We start from the raw sequence: 25231 nt of genomic DNA on the forward strand, positions 1-25231 counted from the left end.
CACCATTTGTGCTTGCAGTGGCAGCACATCCTCCAAACAGTTTCTGGAGGGTTGACTGAGGTGCTAGGACGATACCCAGATGTATTCCAGCCCGGTTTGGGGAAAATAAAAGGAGCCGTAGCCCATATCCAAGTCGAACCAGGAGCCACGCCGCGCTATTTCCGGGCGCGCCCGGGCCTTATGCCTTGCTCGAGAAGGTAGAAGGGGAGCTCACTCGTTTGGAAACTTTGGGTATTATCAGGCTCGTCCATTTCGCTGACTGGGCAGCACCAATTGTACCTGTAATGAAGCCAAATGCCACAGTTCGCTTGTGCGGCGACTATAAACTTACAGTGAATACGGCTTCCCGACTCGACCGATATCCAATGCCTCGCATAGACGATCTCTACGCAAAGCTTGCAGGTGGACTCTCGTTCACAAAATTAGATATGAGTCACGCCTACCTGCAGTTGGAGCTGGACCCTGCCTCCCGACCATATGTAACGATTAATGCACACCGGGGCATGTATGAATATACACGTTTGCCCTTTGGAGTATCCTCTGCCTGTGCTATTTTTCAACGCGTTATGGAGGGCATGTTGAGAGGTTTACCGCGTGTCGCCGTCTACTTGGATGACGTTTTGATCACAGGGACGTCGGAGCAGGAACATTTGGAAAATCTGGAGGCTGTCCTTAGATGCATTTCGGAGGCTGGTGTCCGTTTACGTTGCACAAAGTGCGTCTTTCAGGCGAAGGAAGAAGGTGCGCGCGATTCAACAGGCCCCCGCCCCGACTGACACTTTGCATCTTCGTTCTTTTCGCGGCCTCGTAAACTATTATGGGAAGTTCCTCCCCAATTTGGCAACTACGCTGGCCCCGTTGCATCTTCTGCAAAAGAAAAATCATACCTGAGTTTGGGGTCAGCCGCAATAAACCGCTTTCTGGCGGGTAAAACAACAATTGTCGTTGTCTGGGCTACTAACCCACTATGATCCTGGAAAGCCTTTGCTCATCACGTGTGATGCATCCCCGTATGGTATTGGGGCCGTCCTGTCCCACAAGATGGAGAACGGGGCCGAGCGGCCGATAGCTTTCGCCTCCCGCACATTGACTGCAGCGGAAAAAAAGTACGCGCAGATCGAGAAGGAGGGCCTGGCAGTGGTCTTTGCGATGAAACGTTTCCACCAGTACGAGTATGGCCGCCACTTCACTATCGTGACTGATCATAAGCCTCTGCTGGGACTTTTCAGAGAGGATAAGCCAATACCGCCCATTGCTTCCGCACGGATCCAGCGCTGGGCTTTGTTGCTCGCTGCATACGAGTATTCTCTGGAGCACAAACCAGGAATGCAGATAGCGAATGCCGATGCACTGAGCCAATTGCCTTTATCGACCGGCCCCATGTCGACCCCCATGACCGGGGAGGTGGTTGCAACCCTAAATTTTGACACCTTGCCTGTCACGGCATCACAGATCCGTGAGTGGACCCAGACAGAGCCAGTCCTGTCAAAGGTTCGACACATAGTCCTGTATGGTGGGCAGCGTAGACAGCTCCCAGGTGAGTTGCGGGCATTTTCCTCCAAGCTGTCAGAATTCAGCGTGGAAGACGACATCCTCTTGTGGGGGACGCGTGTGATTGTCCCGGAAAAAGGAAAGTAGCTGATACTAAGAGACTTGCACAATGGGCATCCAGGTGTGACCAAAATGAAAATGTTGGCCCGGAGTTATGTTTGGTGGCCAGGTCTCGACACCGACATTGAGAAGGTGGCCCAAAACTGCTTCATTTGTCAGGAGCATCAGAAGCTTCCGCCGGCCGCGCCCCTACATAACTGGGAATGACCAGGGCGGTCTTGGGCGCGCTTGCATGCGGATTTCACCGGCCCTTTTCAAGGATAAGTGTTCCTTTTATTAATCGACGCCCAGTCTAAATGGCTAGAGGTGCATAAGATGCTAAGCACAACGTCCTGCGCAACAATTGAGAAGATGCGTTTGTCTTTTAGTACGCATGGCCTCCCCGAGGTGCTGGTCACGGATAACGGCACTCCATTCACCAGTGAGGAGTTTGCAAGGTTCAAGAAGGTGAACGGCATACGCCATATCCGCACTGCCCCTTACCCCCCGGCTTCAAATGGGTTGGCGGAGCGCGCAGTGCAGGCATTCAAACGAGGCCTAAAGAAGCACTCTTCCGGGTCAATGGACACGAGACTGGCTCGCTTTTTGTTTTCGTATAGGAACACCCCCCATGCGGTGACTGGGGTAGCTCCCGCAGAACTTCTAATGGGCCGGAGACTTTGCACCCGCCTTAGTATGGTTTTCCCGGACATTGGCGCAAAAGTACGCTGCACACAAGAGCGGCAGGGACATGGTTTTTCTCGGCATCGGCCGATTCGGCAGTTTGGGCCCGGTGACCCAGTGTTGGTTCGGAATTTTGCTGGTGGTGCACAGTGGGTCCCTGGCATAATCTTTCGCCAAACGGGCCCTATATCTTACCAGGTACAAGCCCAGGGTCGTCTCCAGCGCAAACATGTAGACCACGTTCGGTCCAGAAGACTATCCCTTCCAAAGATTCCCCGCCCCCAGAGCTAATTTCTACAGACACAGAGACCAGAGACAATAGAAAGTAGTCCTCACAATCTTCCTCTGGTGCCTCCTCAAAGCCTGCGCAGGTCGTTACAGAACCGTGTGGAGATAGAGACGCCGAGATGTCAGAGGCATCAGACTCTGGACTCCGAGATGGAGATACAGGACACATCAGAGGGGGAATCCTCAGGCCCATGGGTCGTGGATGTACAACCGTTACGCCGTTCATCACGGAAGCGCCGGTCTCCGTCTCATTACACGCCGCCCGATCCAGCACCTCGTGCAAATGGTGTCCGGCCTGCGGCAAAACGAGTCCGACGCCTTCCTTCGCTAGGGTCTTCGGTGGATTCCTTGGACTTTGGGGGGAGGGATGTTATAACCTGCTTGCTTACCATTGGCTGGGGACTAATGACAATCCCACAATCCTGTGGGAGTATGAGCTTCCCCAATGAGGGGGGGCAGAGAAATCATTAGCAGACTCCCTGTATAAATAAAGCTGGCCAGTTTGGAACCAGCAGGAAGGAGTAAGCAGCAAGCGAAGTTGCTGCTGCTGTTGTATATATATGTTATTGAAAATAAATGTTATTTCTTTGTATCCTTGAAACTCGTGCTGGATTCTTCGTGGCCCTCACAAAAGTGGGGATTGTGGCGGACCTGCAAGGTCACTTAGAGATCGGGCACCTTTCAAAATGGCGGCCCAATCTCTGGGGAGCTGGTCTAGTATTCTTTTATTCCATAGGGAATCTGCAGACTTTTAACTAGCAATGTTGGATGTCAACACTAAATAAACATCTTACAACCAATGTTGATACGGATATAAATTCAATACATACTTTATGTGATGTTATTTGCATGTGCTAGCACATTTATAAGTTATTCATTATGCACTCGCTCCAAAATCAATATCAAATTGTGAAATATGATTAGGTGCCACCTTAAGTTCCATTCCTTGCAACGTAACATTGAATATAACATTGTTGGTGCAAAAAGATTAAGGAAATTGAGGGGCTTTATTTCAATTCCAGTGTCGTATCAGAATGCAAATTCTGAGGATGTGCAAGTAAAAATGCATTTTGTTCCAATTTCCCTGCGGTTTCTAAATAATTTTAGAGCGCATCTAAATGTGTAATTTCTTTAAAGAGGCATATTGCATAAATATTAATGATACCTGTTTTAACTCTTAACAATGTTTTTCAGAAAACAAATAATCTTGTCAAAAGGTGCAGGGATAGAAACCGGTATGCATTTCACTCACTTTTCAGGACACAGCATAGATCAATTTCCAGGACTCAATACTTAGGCTGCTGCCAAACCAGAAGTAATGCTTTCACGCATCCCTGACGGTCACCTGGAAGCATTGTTGACTGAATTTAAATGTGAAAAGGACCCTTTTGCAATGTGGGGCCAAATTCTATCTGCATTTGCTTCTTCAGGAAGAACAGATTGCGGGATTCTCCGTCGGCGGGATCCTCCGCTTTGCCAGCAGAGCACCCACGTCCCCGGGTTTCCTGACGGCGTGCGGTGGCCATAATGGGAACCCCATTGGCCGGCTGCGGGAACGGAGAATTCCACTGCCAGCAAGGGCGCGCCATGCCGGAAAGTGGGGCAGCCAAGCCAGGATAGCGTGTGGCTTAGAGGGAATTTGGAGAGGGAATTTGGAGGTTAAGATGTAGCCATGCATCTCCTAGGTAGGTTGTGATTTTCTGGCACCCTGCGAAGGAGCCCTGGCGAGATACTGCAGTCCATCGTGTAGATAGCACAGCCATGCTCATGGAGGAGGGAGTAGAGAAATTGTTTACAAGTATTATAACTAATAAAATGAAGACAGGAGAGTTGTGGAGACAGATGGGACAAAGTGACATTTTACATAAGCTTCCACATGCAACCTATTGTAACCAGGGCCCAACTAGGCACAAATAGATTACAACTAGCCAATAAGGATCTTGGCCACAGATCACCCAAAAAATTGACTGGTTAAACATAGAAAGAAAATAGGTGCAGGAATAGGCCATTCAGCCCTTCGAGCCTGCACCACCATTTAATATGATCAGGGTTGATAATGCAAATTGAGTATCCCACTCGCATGTGAGCATGCAGGTTCAGCAGGTAATTGGGAAAGCAATTGGAATGTTGGCCTTTATTTCAAAGGGAATGGAGAATAAAAATAGGGAAGTCCTGCTAAACCTATAAAAGGCACTAGTTGTCATAATATCCACCCATGTATACAATGAGATGCAGACAGGCAGTGATTGACACATAGGATGACCAGTAAGCATAATACAACACAGGACAGCCAATCACCAGACAGGACACTACCACTATAAAGCCAAAGGGCACTAGGTTTCCCACTCTCTCGGGACCCAGCTACTGAAACAGTCAGAGTCCACGAACTAGCAAGCACAAACACCATGCGGTAGCTAGTAAGTCTGGTCAGGCTACTACAAGGTCACTAGTCAGATCAGTATAGTGTCGACCCATAGCTGAATATCCTAAATTGCCCTTAGCATTGGGTGGGGTTACTGGGTTATGGGGATAGGGTGGAGGTGTTGACCTTCGGTAGGGTGCTCTTTCCAAGAGCAGGTGCAGACTCGATGGGCCGAATGGCCTCCTTCTGCACTGTAAATTCTATGATAAAGTCTATGATATCTACAATTCGCTTACGTTCGCCGACGGTGAAGACAAAACAAAATTCAAAACAGTCCTGCTGAAGTTCGACAGCCACTGCGACATTGAGGTGAATGAGAGCTTTGGACGGTACATCTTCCAGCAGAGGCTTCAGGGTAAGGATGAACCTCTTCAGTCCTTCTTGACCCATCTCCGTATCCTAGCGCAGTCATGTAACTATGACTCGACGGCTGATTCCATGATCTGGGATCAGATCGTTTACGGGGTCCACTCCGACTCCCTGCAGCAGTAGCTCCTTAAAATCAAACAGTTGACCCTCTCTGTCGCTATCGAGACGTGCGTTGTCCATGAGCATGCCAAGAATCGTTACTCCCACATCAGGGCGGCAGAAACTGCAAAGCTGGCCTCCCACGAGGCAGAAAGGGTGCATGCCATTGCACAGATGCAGGGCCTGAGCATCGAGGAGAGTGACAGTTTTGTGCGCTTTTCTCGGATCCCTGCGCATGCGCGCCATGACCGAGTGGATGACGAGACCGAAAACCCGACTGCGCAAGTGCGTACGTCGGCCGACCGCACTGCGCATGCGCGCTGGCGCACGGATCGTGCTGAAGTCAGCGTCATGACGTGTCCGAATTCTGCCTCCGCCCACTTAAAGCGGCAATGTCCGGCAAGAGGACGCCGATGACTCCAGTGTGGCAAGCTTGGCCACTATGCAGCCCTCTGCAGATCCACCACCAGCGATCCCAGCTGCGGCGCAGAAGTGTCCGCTCAATACAACAAGGCATGCCAGATTCTAATCCCGACAGCCCAACGGACCCTGATGCTGACTGCCTCAAGTCTCCATATCGGGTGGGCATCATAACCACACATGAGCTGGCCTCCACCACACCTGCGCAACGCCTCTCGATCCTCAGTGTGGATCCCAACGACGAGTGGTGTGCTGTCCTCATAGTTAACAAGGTTCGCATCTGATTTAAGCTGGACACCCGCGGGTCTGGGAATCTCATCTCACAGTCCGACCTCGACACCATCCGGGCCCAACCAAGCATTCTTCCACCGATCTGCCAGCGATCCTGCCGGCCCATGCAACCACCGCAATGGCAGCGATCCCACCTCTCCAGTGCAGGAGGCTCCTGATCCACCTCTGCGGCGATCGACAAGAATTCGTCGCCCGCCACAAAGACTGAATCTGTAGACTTAACTTTTGTAAATTTTTGTGACTGAATCCATCGACTTAACTCTTGCAAATATTGCTTAGTTTGCCATGTCTCTGCACTATCGGCACTCTCTCATGTATACACGTTTGTTCAATCACCGTTTGTATACAGTCAGGCATATATATATATATATATACACACCTCAGTACTTATTTAACTCAAAAACAAAAAGGGGAAGATGTCATAATATCCACCCATGTATATAATGAGATGCAGACAGGCAGTGATTGACACATAGGATGGCCTGTAAGCATACAACACAGCACAGCCAATCACCAGACAGGACACTACCACTATAAAGCCAGAGGGCATTAGGTTTCCCGCTCTCTCGGGACCCAGCTACTGAGACAGAGTCCACGAGCTAGCAAGCACAAACACCATGCGGTAGCCAGTAAGTCTGGTCAGGCTACTACAAGGTCACTAGTCAGATCAGTACAGTGTCGACCCACAGCTGAATATGTACAGCAGTTCATCTAGTTGAATAAAACAGTGTTGGATCTTATCCTGTGTCAGACGTCTGTTTCTAACTTCCCTGCATCGAGTGCAGTCTACATCGAACCAACCTGCCTAACACATCACTAGTTAGACCACACTTGGAATACTGTGGACATTTTGGTCTCCTTAGCTAAGGAAATATATACTAGCATTGGAGGCAGTCCAGAGAAGGTTCACTAGGTTGATCCTGCATATCGATGGATTTACTTATGAGGAGAAGTTGATGGGGCCTATACTCCTGGAGTTTAGAAGAATGAGAGGTGACCTTATTGAGACAATTAGGACTCTCAGGGGGCTTGACAGGGTAGATGCTGGGCAGTTGTTTCCCCTTGTGGGAGAGTCTAGGATGAGAAGGCACAATTCCAGAGTAAGGGATCACCCATTACAGACAGAGATGAGGGGAATTTCTTCTCTCAGAGGCTAGTGAATCTGTGGAATTCTTTACCGCAGAAAGCTGTAGAGGCTGGGTCGTTAAGTATGTTCAAGGTTGAGACAGTCAGGTATTTAATTGGTAAGGGTATCAAGGGATGGGGATAAGGTGGGGAAGTGGAGTTGAGGATTATATCGGATCAGCTGTAATCTTATTGAATGGTGGAGCAGACGCGAAGGCCAGATTTGCCTGCTTCTGATCCCACGTCTTATGGTCTTAGGAGAATTTTCTTTTCTCAGGAGGTTGTGAATCATTGGAACTCGCTATCTCAAAAGGCAGTTGAAGCAGAATCTTTGAATATTTTTAAGGCAGAGGTAGATAGATTCTTGAAAAGCAAGGTGGTGAAAGGCTGTGGGGGAAGGCGAAAACATAAAGTTGAGGTGACAACGTTCTTATTGAATTACAGTACAGGCTCAAGGGGCTGAGTGGCCTGCTCCTGCTCCTAGTTTATAAGTTTGTATATTCATATATGAATGTGTGATGAAATTTGAATTCAATAAAAATCTGGAATTATAAAGTCTAATGTTTACCATGAAACCATTGTCGATATTTGTAAAAACCCACCTGGTTCACTAATGTCCATTAGGGAAGGAAATCTGCCCTCCTTACCTGGTCTAGTCTACATGTGACTCCAGACCCACAGCAATGTGGATGACTCTTAACTGCCCCCTCAAGGACAATTAGGGATAGACAACAAATGCTGGCACCGCCTGCGACATCCACGTCCCATATACAAATGAAAAAAAACATGCATTGCCTCACACTTCTCTGAACTGAATTGCATTACCAACTTTTCTGGCCACATGACCACTCCATTGATATTGTCCTGTAGTCTTCAACCATTTTCATCACTGTCAACACATGGCCAACTTCTATGCCATATAAAAACTTCTGAATCACATTTAAGTCTAAATCATTGATAAATACCACAGAAAGTCTTGTACAGGCCCAGGAAACAGCTTTCCAGTCACATAAACACCTGTTGATCATTACCCTTTGTTTGTTGACACTGAGCCAACATTGTACCAAATGTGCCTGTCATGGGAGAGTACCTTTAAGAAATGGGTATTTCATAAATGTACCTTTAAGAAATGGGTGTTTATCAATGATGTCAGAGTGTGGGTGGAGCTGGGCTGTCTGTCAGCTTTTTACTTTCATTTAGGCTGTTTGCTGCAGGGTGTGTTTTAGTTTTGTTTTCAGTGTTGGAGCTGAAGCCAGACAAAGCACGTGTACTGCTGTTCTCTCCACCATGAAAAGACAATCTCTTGATCATTTGGTGAATTCAGAATTATAAATGTTTTCAGTAGGGAATGTAAACCTGATGTGCTTCTGTTAAAAGGTGTTTATTTTGTCTTCTGGACGTTGTTTGGAAAGTTATTAAGAATTACTTAGTGGTGTATTCCTTGGGGGTTGTATGTGAATTGATGGTTGCTAAGATGTTCACTGTATGTTTTAAAAAGGTTAACTTGAGTCCAAAAATAAACATTGTTTTGCTTTAAAAAATACTTTTCCATTTCTGCTGTACCACACTGTAGAGTGGGCCATGTGCTCCCCATACCACAATCTATTAAAAGTTGTGGGTCAGGTGAACTCCATGATACACTTTGGGGTTCTCTAAACTCTGGCCCATAACAGTGCCACCTTCTTTTGAAGCCAATAGGCTATTACATTTCAGACAACTCTGCCATGTGGGATCATGTTAATAGTCTTGCGAAAATCCGAGTAGACAACATCAAACATGCCTCCCTTCATGACCATTCTTGTTACCTCCTCAACAAATTAAATCAAGTTTGTCAGACAGTTGCGTAACAAATCAAGTGTCAAGTGTCCCTTGGCTGAGGTCTCTGGGGACTGCAGCACTGATAGAAATATAAGCCAGAACCCTGAGAAGAAGGGACAGATTTGAGAAAATACTGCACATTACAAAATATTACCTATGGCATTTATTTCCATTTTTGTAGAGGATTGTGTAACTTGTCTAACATGTGAGCACTTTTGTCTTTTTTGTTTCCACTCTTTTGAGTTCCCTCTCATCATCAAAAGCTAGATTGGAAACAGTGCGACATTAGATTCTTGCAGGTCGCTGAGTAGCCTTTGATCTCTGCGATAAGAGCATAAATGTTTGTCATCTTGACTGTAACATTTAAATGTTGCCTGTGATCCGAGTAGGATTGCATGGGCTTAATTAGCAGGAGTTTTGTGTGATGTAGAGAACTACCAATTAGCAAACCCTTTTGAGCCAATCAAAGCATATCCCATAGGTATCCGAAATGTTCCAGGGTAGCATTCAGCTGCATTTCAAATAACCCCACTGTTTCTACCTGGTACCCAACCCAACAGAATACTCTTAACACTTATTAAGAAATTATCCTTAACATCTGTTTCTAAATGTACTTGATATTAATTTAAATATCATCCCTGTTCACCTGTTTATTTGGAAGCATTATTATGAAGTTACTGTCTGCATACTATTTAATATTGTCAGTGACGGTATGCCTGAACTATTTTCTTTCCACATAGTAGTAGTAGTGTTCAAGCAACCCCAAACGTTCCTCACAGATTTCTTGCTTCACAGTTGAATTTTTCTGATTTTGCTCTCCTGGAACATATCCATACCACCCAGGAGCACATATTTGGAAATTCTGCAAAGTATTCTTCCTCAAAGATACAGTAGATAATAAAGAAAGTGACTGGAATGTTGGCATTTATAGTTAAAGGAATAGAGCATAAAGGTAAGGAAGTGCTGTTGCAACTGTACAAGGCACTGGTGAGACCGCACCTGGAGTACTGTGCACAGTTGTGGTCCCCTTATTTGAGGAAGGATGTCGTGGCATTGGAGGCGTTTCAGCAGAGATTCGTTAGATTGATTCCAGATGAGGGGTTTGTCTTATGAAGAGAGATCGAGCAGTTTAGGCTGATACTCTCTAAAGTTTAGGAGAATGAGGAGAGGTCAAATTGAGGTATATACGATGATAAATGATATGGGATGAAGTAGACGTGGAGCAGATGCTTGCTCTTGTGGGGCATTCTGGAATGAGAGATCATAGTCTCAGGGTAAGGGATAGCAAATTTAAAACAGATTTGAGGAAAAACTACTCCCGAAGGGTTGTGAATATGTGAAATTCGCTACCCAGAGTGCGGTGGATGCTGGAACAATGAGTAAATTTAAGGAGGAGTTAGACAGATTTTTAATTAGTAATAGGTTAAAGGGTTACTGAGAACGGGCAGGATGGTGGAGTTGAGGCCATGATGAGATCAGCCATGATAATATTGAACGGTGGAGAAGGCTCGAGAGGCTAAAATGTCTGCTCCTGCTCCTAGTTCTTAAGTTCGAAGAAATAACTATTCTGTCTAATTCCATCTTCCAGCTCTTGGTCTGTAGCCCTGTCGGTAACAGAACCTCAAGCACAAATCTGGTGTTCTTGATTAATAAGGGGATGTCTTGATTAATAAGGGGTTAGGGGTTATGGGGAGAAGGCAGGAGAATGGGGATGAGGAATATATCAGCCATGATCGAATGATGGAGCAGACTCGATGAGCCAAATGGGCAGATTCTGCTCCTATATCTTATGGTCACAGTCAATTGAAAATCAGGGTTTGTGTGTACTCAATATATCGGCTTGTGGTCCTGGTGGGCCGGGCTCCATATCAGGACCACTAGATGAGGTGATAAATCCCATCTGACTTCTTGGGTGGCGCAAAAGATTCCATGGAATTATTTTGTAGAAGAGCCAAGGCACTCCACCCACTAGCTATCTCTCAATCAATACCACCAAAACCAATTATCTGGGCCATTATTACATTTCTGTTTGTGGAAAATTCCAAGATTATCTTTTTTGGGGGGATTATTGTTCTGGTATTTTCATGCACCTATCCTAATGCGTGTTTACAGCAGGCCCAGGATAGCTGTTGAACAGGCTGGGAATTGAGTTCTTGAAATATTGGGCAGGATTCTCTGTTTGGGAGAATAAGGGTGCGATTCAATATAACATTTCTATGCCTGGTTTCAAGCGCGTTTAGCAAAGTCACTTTGCCATTTTTTTAGCCTCATTGAGTTTCTCTCCACTGAGGCGGCACTTATAGAGGTTTCCTGATGGCGAGCCGTAAAGGCTCCTCGCAGACTGAGGCACCATTTTGGAAGGCTGCCCTGATCTTTCCCCCGCCCCTTTCAGGCACCCCCCTCCATTTTCGACGACACCCCTTACCCCCAAAAACCTTGGGGAGGCCCCCCGGGAACACGCCCTCCACCTGGCAAGGCCCCCCCCCCACCAGGATGGCAGCGCCATCATGGCACACTAGCAGTGTTAGGCTGGAGTTCCAGGGTGGCCAGGTGGCACTGCAAAGGTGCCTGGGTGCCAGTGGAGGTGCCAAGGTCGCAGCCCCTGACCACGCTAGGTCCCTATTAGTCTGGGAGCACCCCCCCCCCCCCCAAGTGCCATTACACCTACTCCATGTTTGGGTGAAAGAGGTCTCCCAGACGTAGCCGTTAAGTCCCAGGTGCCGGGCGAATCTGGCGAACACATACTTAAATGAGCCTAATGACTTTTTAAAATATGATTTGGATCACTCCCAATTATTGCGAGATCCAGATTGCGAGGTATCGTGAGATTCCTTTGCAAATCTCACGAGAGGCCACATTACTGTGTGCCTGAAGTCACATGTACGCCAGACCAGGTAAGGGTGGCAGATTTCCTTCCCTGACGGACATTAGTGAACTAGATGAGTTTTTACGACAATTGACAATGGCTTCATGGTCATCATTAGATTTTTAATTCCAGATTTCTATTGATTTCAAATTTCACCATCTACAGTGGCGGCATTTGAACCTGGAGGATTACGCTGGGTCTCTGGTTTACTAGTCCAGTGACAACACCATTACACCACCACATCCCCATGTACATGTCCAGAGGGATGGCCTGCGGGGGCTCCCAGATGACCAGAGGCCTTCTGAGAGTTTAAAGGACAGAGGCAGCAGCACTCAGCATTGTGAGGAGTCTGTAAGTAGCACCAAAGGGGTGTGTTTCAAAGACAGACTGCAGCAATGACAGTCTGCTCCATGCCACAGGGGAGACACCTCAAATTCACGCACTTGGCACCAAGTCATTACCCGCTACTACCTCCAGCCCGGGGAGCTACCCCCAGCAAGCCTAACAGTTTTCAACGCTTTTTTCGTGTTATTTTCGCCTCCCGCTCCCCCTCCGCAGTCATGGCGCCCATTCCCCTTTTGTAAATACTTATAATTTGTTCCCGCAAGATCTCTGCCTGAGAGGGGCAGAGGAAGGGTGGAGCATGAAGTGTCCAACTCAGTAATCACAGTTAAATGCATGCAAATGCCGGTTTTGCATGCCCCCTGCCGCCGCTGGGCACTCCGCTTGCCAGGGAGGGACCGGACCATGGCTCCAGAATCGGTGACAGGTGCAAACCTCGATTTGCGCATAATGTCCGATTCTCCGCCCGATCGCGAATTGCATTCCCGGCGCCACGATGCAGACAATCCAGCCCATTGAGCCCCAGCCTGTGTTGCCTGTCTCCATTGGACTTTGTAAAAGGCTAAAGCCGTCATCTTATGAAGGCACCCATTGTCAGAGTTTATGTTGAGACTTTGCACGTCCTCTGTCCAAGGACCTTACTTAACATAGCTGCCTCACAGCGCTGAGGACCCAGGTTCGATCCCGAGCCCTGTCCGTGTGGAGTTTACGCATTCTCACCGTGTTTGCGTGGGACTCACACCACAACCCAAAGATGTGGATTGGCCATGCTTAATTGAGAGAAAAAGAACTGGGACTTTAAATTTAAAAAAAGAAAATTGACTTTTGGGCAGCATGGTGGCACAGTGGTTAGCACTGCAACCTCAAAGCTCCAGGGACCGGGTTCAATTCCGGCCTTGAGTGACTGTGTGGAGTTTGCACTTCCTCCCCGTGTCTGCATGGCTTTTTTCCAGGTGTTTCAATTTCCTCCCACAGCCCAAAGATGTGCAGGTTAGGTGGATTGGACATAGTAAATTGCCCCTTAGTGTCCAAAGGTTTGGTGGCGTTACAGGGATAGGACGATATATTGGGCCTATGTAGGGTGCTCTTTCGGGGGGTCGGTGCAGACCCGATGACCCAAATGGCTTCCTTCTGCACTGTAAAGATTCTATGATTCTATACCGTTGAGGCTGGTTGGCTGAATGAAAATAGAAGACATAGGAACAGCAAGAGGCCATTTGGCTCTTCAAACCTATTCTATCATTCAATATGATTATGGATGATCTTCTATATCATCTCCACCTTTCCGGGCTATCTTCATACCCTTTGATTCCCTCACCATCCCAAAGAGAAGCGTAACATCCCCTTGAAGGGATGAAGTCAGCGCCCCCGGATAGACCAGTGTAAATAGTAGCCGGGAGCCCAGAAACGTACACAAGGTGATGTTTTAAATCTTTAATGCAGCTTCACACAAAAAGAGACCAGTGGGGCTTAGTTCATAGCACTCTTGTCTTTCAGTCACCAGGTCTGGGTTCATGTGCTTCCCCCAGGACTTGAACACAAAATAATCAAGGCTGACATTTCAGTGCAGTACTGAAGGTATGCTTTTCTGTTGGAGGTACTGTCTTTCAGATGAGATATTAAACAGGTCCCGTACTCAGTCAGGTGGGTGTGGAAGAAAAGCAGGGTATCATCCCTGATATCTTGGCCAATAATTATGCCAGAATCAGCATTCTAAACCTGGTTATCTGGTCATTATCACACTGATGTTTGTGGGATATTATTGTATCAGTAAACTGGCTGCTAATAATAATAATCTTAAATAGTGTCACAAGTAGGCTTACATTAACACTGCAATGAAGTTACTGTGAAAATACCCTTGTCGCCACATTCTGGCGCCTGTTCGGGTACACAGAGGGAAAATTCAGAATGTCCAATTTACCTAACAAGCACATCTTTGGGGACTTGTGGGAGGAAACTGGAGCACGCGGAGGAAACCCATGCAGACACGGGGAGAATGTGCAGACTCTGCACAGACAGTGATTCAAGCTGGGAATCGAACCCAGGTCCCTGGCGCTGTGAAGCAATAGTGTGAACCACTGTGCTACCGTGCTGTGCCGTACTACATTCCTTACATTACAATAGTGACGACACTACAAAATACTTCATTGACTGTACAGTGCTTTGGGACATCTGGTCATTGTCAAAGGTTTTATATAAATGCAAACCTTTCTTTCTTCGAGCCAACCTACTAATTGTCTCCAGAGGGCATCCAGAGCGAGCTGTCCTAACTCCTCTGACCTGACGGCCAGAGGCTAACAGGGAAAAAATTGAGATGCTTGTGAAATATCTGATTTGTTAGGACCATTGGAACACGGGAGCTCCGAGGCCATGCGGCCTATCGGGTCTGCCCCGCATTTCAACAAATCATGACTGATCAACTACCTCTACACCATTTTTCCTACTATATATCCCCATATTCCATGATGTCATTAATATCCAGGAATCTCGCAATCCCTGTCTTGAACGCCATTTTTAAAGACAACCCCGATCTTTCGACCCCCCTCAGGCCCCCCCCTCACTTCACCCAAAGTACCTCTTCCGGGGTCTTCGAGTTCCCCCATCACCCCGCCTCTTATGGGCAAGGGCACCCCAGGCCCGATCCTTGGCATGGGCACCTGGACACCTTGGCACTGCCAGCCTGGCATCATGGTGGTGCTGTCAGCCTGACAGTGCCAAGGTGCCCAGATGCCAGGGGGAGTGCCAGGGTGCCACCCTGCCTTATGCCCATCACCTGGGGACCTCAACTCCCCAGTGAGACCCCTCGAGGTGCCATTATGGGGGGTTCATGACTGTGTGAGCCTGTACCAAAGGGCACCCGGTTGATGTCCTGCTGGGGAGGCCAGTGAATCCCGGGCCGTGGGTGAATCGGAACGTACAAAGCCGCTGAATCACGCCCTAGGTTTGACACAACATTAAACATGATTTTTTTTTTTTAAACTGATGTAGGAAAATAAACAACTTACTGAGAAAAAGACTTGCCACAATAATAAATTGATCATTAAAAATGGGTAATAAATAAAGATGACCATTATGAGTATGAAAGGGTGAGAATGGGTGTCTAGCTCACTCACAGTCTCAGGGTGCTCACTCACTCACATGAACGCATCCTGAGTGCTTGCGAGAGTCCCTGTTGGTGTGTGGTGGTGAGAGTGAAGCGGAACCTGACAGAGAGTGAGCCAGACACACATTATCCCTCCCCTTTAACCCTCCTCCTCCCTCACACACACATTCACCCCTCACACACACACAGTCACCCACCCTCACACTCAACCACCCACTCTCACACTCACTCATCCTCATTAAAACGGCGAGGTAGAGGCAGTGGAGGAGTGGAAGAGCGACTTGAAGGGAAGCCTGAAGCCTGAACACAAGTGCCCGCTGAAGTGAGCACCACGAAGCAGAGGAATGCCAGAAGAAGCGTGGGGATTTGGCGAAAGCCGGACCAAAACACCGGGAGCCGGACAGGAGTGGGTGGAAGTTGTCAGAGCCACGGGAATGAGAAAGCGTGGTGAGCAGGGTCCAGGCTCTCTCTATCTTCCCATACTCATTGTTGCCAATATTTGCTGCTCCTCCAATCACAGTCTGTTTCTCTCCCATATTTGCCTCTGATAGACTCAATCGTGATTGGAGCAGCAGTCCCCGGCAGAAATTTTCAAATTCACCCAGACATGTCCTACTGGCATTTCTACCAGTGGCCACGCGGGCCACACTGAGGGCCCGGTTGGACAAGCCTGTTCTGGACTCACCAGCCAGGAGAGACATACTATCCACCCTGCCATGTCCTGTAAGAACTTTGTAAGTTTCAACGAGATCACCTCTCATTCTTCAAAACTCTAGAGAATGCAGCCCTTATTTCCTCAAGCTCTCCTCATGAGAAAATCCTGCCATCCTCGGCTTAGTCTAGTGAATCCCCAGTGCATTCCCTCTATGGCAAGTATATCCTTCCTTAGATAAGGAGACCGAAACTGTATGCAATACTGCAGGTGCGGTCTCACCAAGCTCTGTCCAATTGCAGCAAGACATCTATACCCCTGTACTCTAATTCCCTAGAATGAAGGCTAACACACATTAACCTTCCCAACCTAGCTTTTCGGGACTCATGAACAAGAACACCCAAGTCCCTTCGGACATCAACACTTCCCAACCTCTCATCATTTAATAAATACTCTGCTTTTCTGTTTTTTCAACCAAAGTGGAAAAGTTCACCTTTGTTCACATTGTATTCCATCTGTCATGTTCTTGCCCACTCACAGCCTGTCCAAGATCGCTTGATGCCACTTTGCAACCTCCTCACAACTCACATTCTCACCTAGCTTTGTGTCATCAGCAAACTTGGAAATATTATATTTGGTCCCCGCATCCAAATTATTTATACAGATTGTTATTTTATTTGTATTGTGACACAGTTATTATATCCAGTATTGAGAGCAGATTGTTATGCTATCTAGTCAGAAATAGCCAACAAATGCAGTGATTGCAAAGCATTTGGCAGAAAACATGAGGAATTTGTTTTCATTTTTCTTTCTCAAGATATTTTTGATGATTGTCGCAGTATCTCAAACTGCACCCCTTCATTAGGAAACTCTAAAGCCATTAGGCTAAGAGCACTACGTCCTCTCAAATGCTTGCCAAAATTCCCCATTGCTGGTTGCTGTGGAGCACCATGGACCATTAGTAATGACTTTCATTTCCCAACTGATTTTCTCTGCCTCCTGCTGGAAGAGGTTATAGTTTCCATTTGGTACCTCACTGCTCAGTGCATCTCAGATCAGGAACTGAGAATTCTTGAACTGCATCTGCCTTAGAGACATATTCCCCAGAACAGCATCAGATCGAGGTCTCTGAGGAAACAGTTAATTTTAAGGCAGAGACCTGAGGTGTTGATGAAATGCATGCAACACATATTTGAAAACACTCAATTTACAGCAAAATAACAATGCTGTACAGTGAAATTCTGGTTATTATATAATGAAAATGCCTGTATTATATAGCCATAGCTTCCCCACGGCTTGAGGGAAAATGCTTCCTATGGTGCGATACTAAGCTACATAGATGCAAGGGAGTTGTTCTGAGTCAGGTGATCTCAATAATTGAGATGCTCCAGCAAAACAACATCCCGAGGCAAGGGAGGAGGTGGGGGGAATCAGTCAGCCACAGTGGCCTAGCTTTGAAAGGGTCCATGGTGGTAATCATGGTCCACTAACCGGGTAAAGAGTCCAGTCTGCCACAAATAATGACCAACCAAATCTCCGACTGATTTACCGAAGAAAGCTACTGGGAAGGGCCACGGCAAAGCACATCCAAACTCGTCTTGAGGATACTGACTTTTCAACTGAAGCCAAGCAGCGTTCAGAAGCAGGCGAGGTGCCAGTGTCATTTTGCTATGACCATTAGAGACATGCTCTGAGCTTTAACAAGGAAAGCTGCATGACCATTAGAGACATGCTCTGAGCTTTAACAAGGAAAGCTGCATGACCATTAGAGACATGCTCTGAGCTTTAACAAGGAAAGCTGCACAGCAGCGATGTTTCTAGATAATGGAAAAGATGGTTGACAAGTTTTATACAATGGACTGTCTCTCAACATCCCTTCAGCTGATTCGATGCTGATCAAATTTCCAGAGAGAGCACAGTGTCAGAGTCAATAGTGTAATCACCAGCAGAATCGACTCAATGGCAGAACTTCTCTGGAGATTGGACATAAGGTGATGACACGATCTGATTCTGTTCTTTTTCTTTGTTTTAAAATTTTTTTTAGAGTACCCAATTATTTTTTTCCAATTAAGGGGAAATTTAGAGTGGTCAATTCACCTACGCTGCACATCTTTGGGTTGTGGGTGTGAGACCCACACAGACATGGGGAGAACGTGCAAACCCCACACAGATGGTGACCCGGGGCCGTGATCGAACCCGGGTCCTCGCTGCCATGATGCAGCAGTGCTAACCACTGCGTTACCATGCCACCCTAGGATCAGATTCTGTTCTGATGTCTCCATGCTCAATTAGCACATAATCAATCAGCTCGACTCACATTTATAGCCACTTAGCTGAGGTCATAAGGCCTATGGAATAGTTATCTAGCAAGAATTACCCACTTCAAGTGAGAATGAGATACAGCAGAAAGAATACATACAATTCTAATAATACAGGGAGCTAGAACTTTGCAAACACAAGATACGATAAGAGTACTGACACAGGAAACATTAAATATGCAAACAGAGACTGAAACGCAGCAGTTCAACTTGAGTGAACAATATGTGAAGTGTGTTACTGGAGTGACACCATGTGGGAGTTTGTTAGAAATACAAATTTATTCAGCCACATGAGGTTAATCGAGTTAATCTAGTCTTCCTGCCTGTAAATCATCTCATTCACTGTCACTCTCTTCCTCTTCGTGCTGAACCTGCCTTTGATCTGCTGCATACTTACTCCCTTCGGATTGTATTCAATCATCCTCAACATACCAAAGAAATCTGAATGGTGGCCTAAACCTGGATGTATTTGAGTGCTGTTGCTGTCCAGCTTTCTAGACATGTCTAATGCGTGTTCTCAGCTATGGGCGCCAAGTCATTCTTTTATTCCCTCAGGACATTCATATAATGCGAGTATGCATTTATGTGATCTGAACCTATCTTCACGGTTATGGGGTAAAACGGGCCTCAGTAAAACTTAAGATTGGGGGCCCAGCTTTCTGACCCATGCTCATTATCTGTGAGGCTTTGTCAGAGCCATGGAATATTTTACTTGATTTAAGAGCTCACTTGAAGTTCAGAAGACCGACGGGATGTGGTATCACTGGCTGGGCCAGCATTTATTACCCATCCCTAATTTCAGAGGGCCTTTAAGAATCAACCACATTATTGTTGATCTGGAGCCACATGTAGGCCAGACCAGGCAAGGATTTCCTAAAGGACATTCGTGAACCAGGTCGGTTTTACAACAATCGGCAATGGTTTCATGGTCATCATTAGACTTCTAGAGCGCAATCTAATGAAAAAGCTTTGAAGTGCCATTTCAGGCAGGTGTGGCTGGCAGTTTCTCCCCGGCTCTGTCAGCGAGTTCTCCATTGCTATCTAACCACACTTAGTCACTTTTCGAGCCTGTGGAGCAGAACCTGCTGGCCAGAGCGGCTCCTCAGAGATTAGACCACCATTTTGAAAGGGTGCCCTGATCTCTAAGTGAGCTTGAGTGTTCCCCACACCCCACAGGAAATGTCACCCCCACACACGTGGGTATCACCCCACACCCCCCGTCCCCCCAAATGAGGACACCCCACTATGGGGTCGCTAAGAGCACCCCCTTTTCTGGCCTTCCCATACTCCTTTTGGCACCCCCGCCTTCCAGGACCCCACCCTTCATCCCCCAATCTTCTGGAGGCCCCTTCATAGCGCCCTTCACCCCCCCGTCCTCCGCACCCTTCATACACTCAGGCCCTGACCTCTGACAATGCCATCCTGGCAGTGACACCTGGGAGCCTTGGCAATGCCAGGATGAGAGCCGGAGTGCCACCCTGCCCTACTCTTGATTATCGAGGGGCCTCCAATGGCCTGGGAGACCCCCAGGTGCCATTCTGATTGTGGACCAATATTAATCTGTGCCCGGTTGGTGTCTCCCTGGGGAGGTCAATAGATACCAGGGGCGAGATTCTCCAACCCCTTCCGGGTCGAAGAATCGCCGGGGACTGGCGTGAATCCCGCCCCCGCCGGTTGCCGAATTCTCCGGCACCGGAGATTTGGCGGGGGCGGGAATCGGGCCGCGCTGGTTGGCGGGCCCACCCCCCCACGATTCTCCGGCCCAGAAAGCCGAAGTCCCGCTGCTAGGATGCCTGTCCCGCCGGCGTGGATTAAACCACCTCTCTTACCGGCGGGACAAGGCGGCGCGGGCGGGCTCCAGGGTCCTGGGGGGGGCGCGGGGCGATCTGGCCCCGGGGGGGTGCCCCACGGTGGCCTGGCCCGCGATCGGGGCCCACCGATCCGCGGGCGGGCCTGTGCCGTGGGGGCACTCTTTTCCTTCCACCTTCGCCACGGTCTCCACCATGGCGGAGGTGGAAGAGACTCCCTCCACTGCGCATGCGCGGGAATGCCGTGAGCGGCCGCTAACGCTCCCGCGCATGCGCCACCCGGAGATGTCATTTCCGCGCTAGCTGGCGGGGCACCAAAAGCCTTTTCCGCCAGCTGGAGGGGTGGAAATTAGTCCGGCGCAGGCCTAGCCCCTCAAGGTTGGGGCTGGGCCCCCCAAGATGCGGAGGATTCCGCACCTTTGGGGCGGCGCGATGCCCGACTGATTTGCGCCGTTTTTGTCGCCGGTCGACGGACATCACGCCGATACTGGAGAATTTCGCCCTAGGAGCCAGTTAGATCTGGTGTCAGCATGGTTAAATGGGTTTGAGAACCCACTTAGCCATGTGAGACTTTGTCCCGCCCACAATAGTTTGATCTCACGAAGTGTACTGGCCATCGGGAAGCTCCGGGACTTGTTTGGTGGAGAAGGGGAGGAGCTCTATATTGGAGAGCTAGTAGTTGACCAGAGTCTGCAAGTCCAGCTGGATTCGGTCAGGGGAACTTTCTTTCACTTAGGAATTGACCATTCCTAAGTGAATTCCATGGGTAATGAAGAGTGCGCATCCACTCCATGCCGCCCTGCCATAAAATACATTTGACTCTAAGTGCACTGTACAATACGTATTAATATGCTACATGGGGATATATGCACAACGTATTATATCATTGTAAAGTCACCATCAATCCAAATGGCCATAAGCTGTTTTCTCTTTGAGAGGGAGAGCATACTGGTGGTGGTTTAACCTGAGGGTCACCACAGCTCAGGCGAGGGGCAAGATTGAGAAGGCGGGGCCTTCATGAATAACCTCAGCCGGTAGGGGAATTGAACCCAAGCTGCTGACCTCGCTCTGCAGCGCGAACCCCAGCTGTCCAAACAACTGAGCTAAACTTGGACTCACTAAAGCAATTTCAGATATCTCTGTATGTACTACACTGCTGTCTTTGTACCAAAAATAATTTTAGCCTGCAGACAATGGGATCAGAAATGAGAGATTAATTATCTTACCTATGAATTGGTTGGCATACGAAGCACTGAGACCAAACTGGCTTTCCAGATACTTGCCCAGAAAAGCAGCAAACCCACTGATAGCTGCAACTTCCATGCAGGCCGCCAGCACGACGCAGGTAAATACCGGATTCATCAGGAGCTGCTTAGTTACTTGTGGGATTGCTGAAAAAGGTACATGAGAAAAGTTAGCAACATTTATTTTTTAAAAAGAAAAATATTGCTTCAGACACAGTTAAATTACACTGTAAAACTGTGAACAGCAGATGGCGCCAGAACACAAAGAATTTCCACCGAGAGTCAGAAGAGTATTTTCTTACTCCAATGCAAGAAATAATTTCCCCTGTGATCAGGAATTTCCACTACAATGGAAAGGAATTGAATGCATTTAATTCTATAAGAGGTGACTTTAGGGAACACACTGCAACCTCAAAGTGCTCACATCACTGTCTTGGAAATAAAGCAAAAACTGTATTGTAACTTCAATGTCAGCCCATCAAATTTTCAGAAACATTCCTAGCACATTACTCATTCACTATTTAAAGTCAAATATGCCTTTAATTTGATTGATCCCTGTGGGAGAGTAGCATTCTTGAAGTTTCAAAATCTAGACTTACCGGTAATGATAACAAGTCTGGTAGGTCCTGGCTCCCTGTGGTTACAATTCCTCTCTGCAGTTTAGAAATTATTTTATAAGCTTTGTTATGGGCAGGCTATGGTTATACTGGGGATTGTCATTCAAGGTTGCTTCGGCCTAAATTATTGAATTTAAAACTTACAGTTGGAAACCACACTACCAGCCTGTCAAAAGGAAAAGCCAAGGAAATGGTGTCACACAGTAAGCATGTTATACAAGCATTAATGCTTCACCCTGACAGCAATTATCTACAACCAAAAAATTAATGGCAGGTGTAATCTAGAATCCTACTCCAGAATGCTACTTGTAAATTAATACTTACTGCCTGCAATTGAAACCTCACTCCAGACTGTGGAGTTTGTTTTCAGAGAATCCATTCATGCTAAATACGTTGAACGTCAAAACATAGAAACTAGGAGCAGGATTAGGCCATTCGGCCCTTCGAGCCTGCTCTGCCATTCAATATGACCAAGGCTGATCCCCAATCTCTTTCTTTTTTCAATGTATTTTATTACAAACATGTATCAAAACAGGTTATAGCGAACAAACACCCCGGGAAACATGCTTCCCAACATTGATCCCCAATCTCAATGCCATATTCTCGCTTTCTCCCCGTACCCCTTGATGCCATTAAACTCTATAATATATCAGGGCTGGATTCTTCGGCTGCACCTGACGCAAGATCGCCACGGGTGGAAAGCGGACCATGTAAAGGTCCACTGACCTCGGGTGGGAATTTCTGGTCGGCGGACAAGCGAGGTCGGAGAATCCCGCCCTCTATCTCCTTCGTGAATACATTCAGTGACTTGGCCTTCACAGCCATCTGTGGTAGAGAATTTCCCAGGTTCACCATCCTCATCTCAGTGCTAAATGGTTTGCCCCATGCCCTGAGACTGTCCCCTCATTATAGGTTCCCCAGCCAGGGAAAACATCCTCCATGCAGCTAGTCGGTTCCGACCTGTTGCAACTTACATTTCAAACAGATCTCATCTCATACATTTAACTCTAGTTAATAGTCTCATGGGATGGAGTGAAGGTCAGAGGTTCAGGTGCAGAGAATCAGCATGTCCAATTAGTGGCACTCCTGATGCTCTGGAAGAACGATGCTGGCTTGTTTTGGGTAGAATGCATTACTGAGCCTCCCCCTAGCCTGAAAACACTGATGGCCAACGCTACCAGAGCGAGCCAGCCATTTACACTGGTATTCATGTGCTACACACTTCCAGGGAGGCCTGGGGGAGTCAGTCTATTCTTGTGGGTTTGGATGGATCACAATCCCCTCACTTACCTTATGGTATTGCTGCCAAAAGCAGTCAAGACTACTACACGGTCACTTCAACAACATAACTGTGCCATCAAAGGCAGAATAAACAATGCCCAGTAGTACTCAGGCATCATCAGTGTCTATCACTGCTTTATTCTATTTTACTGTCCTTTTTTACTTTGTGTGACAGTTGGTGCCCCGTCCTGATTTTGCTCAACACTCAATTTTGTCTCAGTAAAAATACATCTTTTATCTTCTGGTTAATGTCGAAATTCAGAACAGTAAAGTCCAAAGAAACAGGTGTATTTGTGGTAAGTATAAAGGGACAGCTCACCAAAGTCAAATAATCGTCAATTAAGGGCAAGAATATTTACCTCATTCACAAAGTAAAATGAGTGAGATGTTGGTTGGTATCAGTGCAGTGCTTATTGTGACTGGTGCACATTTAATGGTTGTTGCTTTAAGAATGAAAGTAAAACGATTTGAAATGCTTTAATCTGAAGCAGGTACAGCACCAGCTGCCATGTTAATATTCCACCATGACTGACATGGTGGCACAGCTGCTGCCTTGTTTAGGGAGAAGCTGTTGCCAGGAGATGACCCTGTCCAAAGACTCCACCGGTCAAGCAATAATACACTTTAATTATTTCCTGCTCTGAGTCCATTCTCTTATGCAAATAGCACAGCTGAGAGACTGTGAAGACACGAATTTAGATATAAAATATCTCCCTCGTGGTATGAGAGAGAGAGAAGCTTAGATGCATAAATGCCTTTTTCATTTCCTTGGCTGTTCTTGCATTCATTAACCTCAATTATGATTCATAGAGAGCTTTGTCAGAGTGTGGGAAAGTATTCAATGTAAGAGAGTTAAGGAGAATTTTGTTAATTCTTCAATTATTACTATCCATATGTAATTAGAAACTGGGGCGAGATTCTCCGAACCCCCGCCGGGTTGGAGAATCGCCGGGGGCTGGCGTGAATCCCGCCTCCGCCGGTTGCCGAATTCTCCGGCACCGGAGATTCGGCGGGGGCGGGAATCGCGCCGCGCCGGTTGGCGGGCCCCCCCCCCCGGCGATTCTCCGGCCCGGATGGGCCGAAGTCCCGCTGCTAGAATGCCTGTCCCGCCGGCGTGGATTAAACCACCTCTCTTATCGGTGGGACAAGGCGGCGCGGGCGGGCTCCGGGTGCCCCCACGGTGGCCTGGCCCGCGATCGGGGCCCACCTATCCGCGGGGGGGCCTGTGCCGTGGGGGCACTCTTTTCCTTCCGCCTTCGCCATGGTCTCCACCATGGCGGAGGCGGAAGAGACCCCCTCCACTGCGCATGCGCGGGGAAGCCGTGAGCGGCCGCTGACGCTCCCGCGCATGCGCCGCCCGGCAATGTCATTTCCGGGCCAGCTGGCGGGGCACCAAAGGCCTTTCCCGCCAGCTGGCGGGGCGGAAATCAGTCCGGCGCGGGCCTAGCCCCTCAAGGTGAGGGCTCGGCCCCTCAAGATGCAGAGGATTCCGCACCTTTGGGGCGGTGCGATGCCGGACTGATTTGCGCCGTTTTTGGCGCTGGTTGGCGGACATCGTGCCGATTACGGAGAATTTCGCCCCTGAAGTCTGATACCACAATTCTGGGTACTGTTCAATACACATCACTGATTCTACAACATCAAAATTACTTGAAATCATCTGTTTTGTCATACATTTCAGATCTTCCAAACTCCACTGACCACATCCTAACTTGCATCAAATCTGTTCAGCCTTCACTCCTGCACTCGCGGACCAATGCTGGCAATTCTCAATCTCACGTTCACATCCCTCCATGGCCTCACACCTCACCAACTCTTCAACCTCCCAGCGTCCTGGGCGGGATTCTCTCCGCGACTGTCGCGAATCGCGCCACACCGCCCCGACGCCATTCTC

General features: G+C 47.8%; 1 protein-coding gene across 1 annotated transcript in view; it reads right to left on the reverse strand.

Annotated features, from left to right (window-relative positions):
- The window catches only part of LOC140429418 (solute carrier organic anion transporter family member 3A1-like), a 485186-nt gene that overhangs the window by 55086 nt on the left and 404869 nt on the right, over nt 1-25231 (reverse strand). The window contains exon 5 of the mRNA XM_072516369.1: nt 21422-21586. Coding sequence (XP_072372470.1) covers nt 21422-21586 — 165 coding nt within the window. The remainder of the gene's footprint in view (nt 1-21421; nt 21587-25231) is intronic.

The sequence above is a fragment of the Scyliorhinus torazame genome, chromosome 9 (assembly GCF_047496885.1).
Source record: "Scyliorhinus torazame isolate Kashiwa2021f chromosome 9, sScyTor2.1, whole genome shotgun sequence".
NCBI classification, from domain to species: domain Eukaryota; kingdom Metazoa; phylum Chordata; class Chondrichthyes; order Carcharhiniformes; family Scyliorhinidae; genus Scyliorhinus; species Scyliorhinus torazame.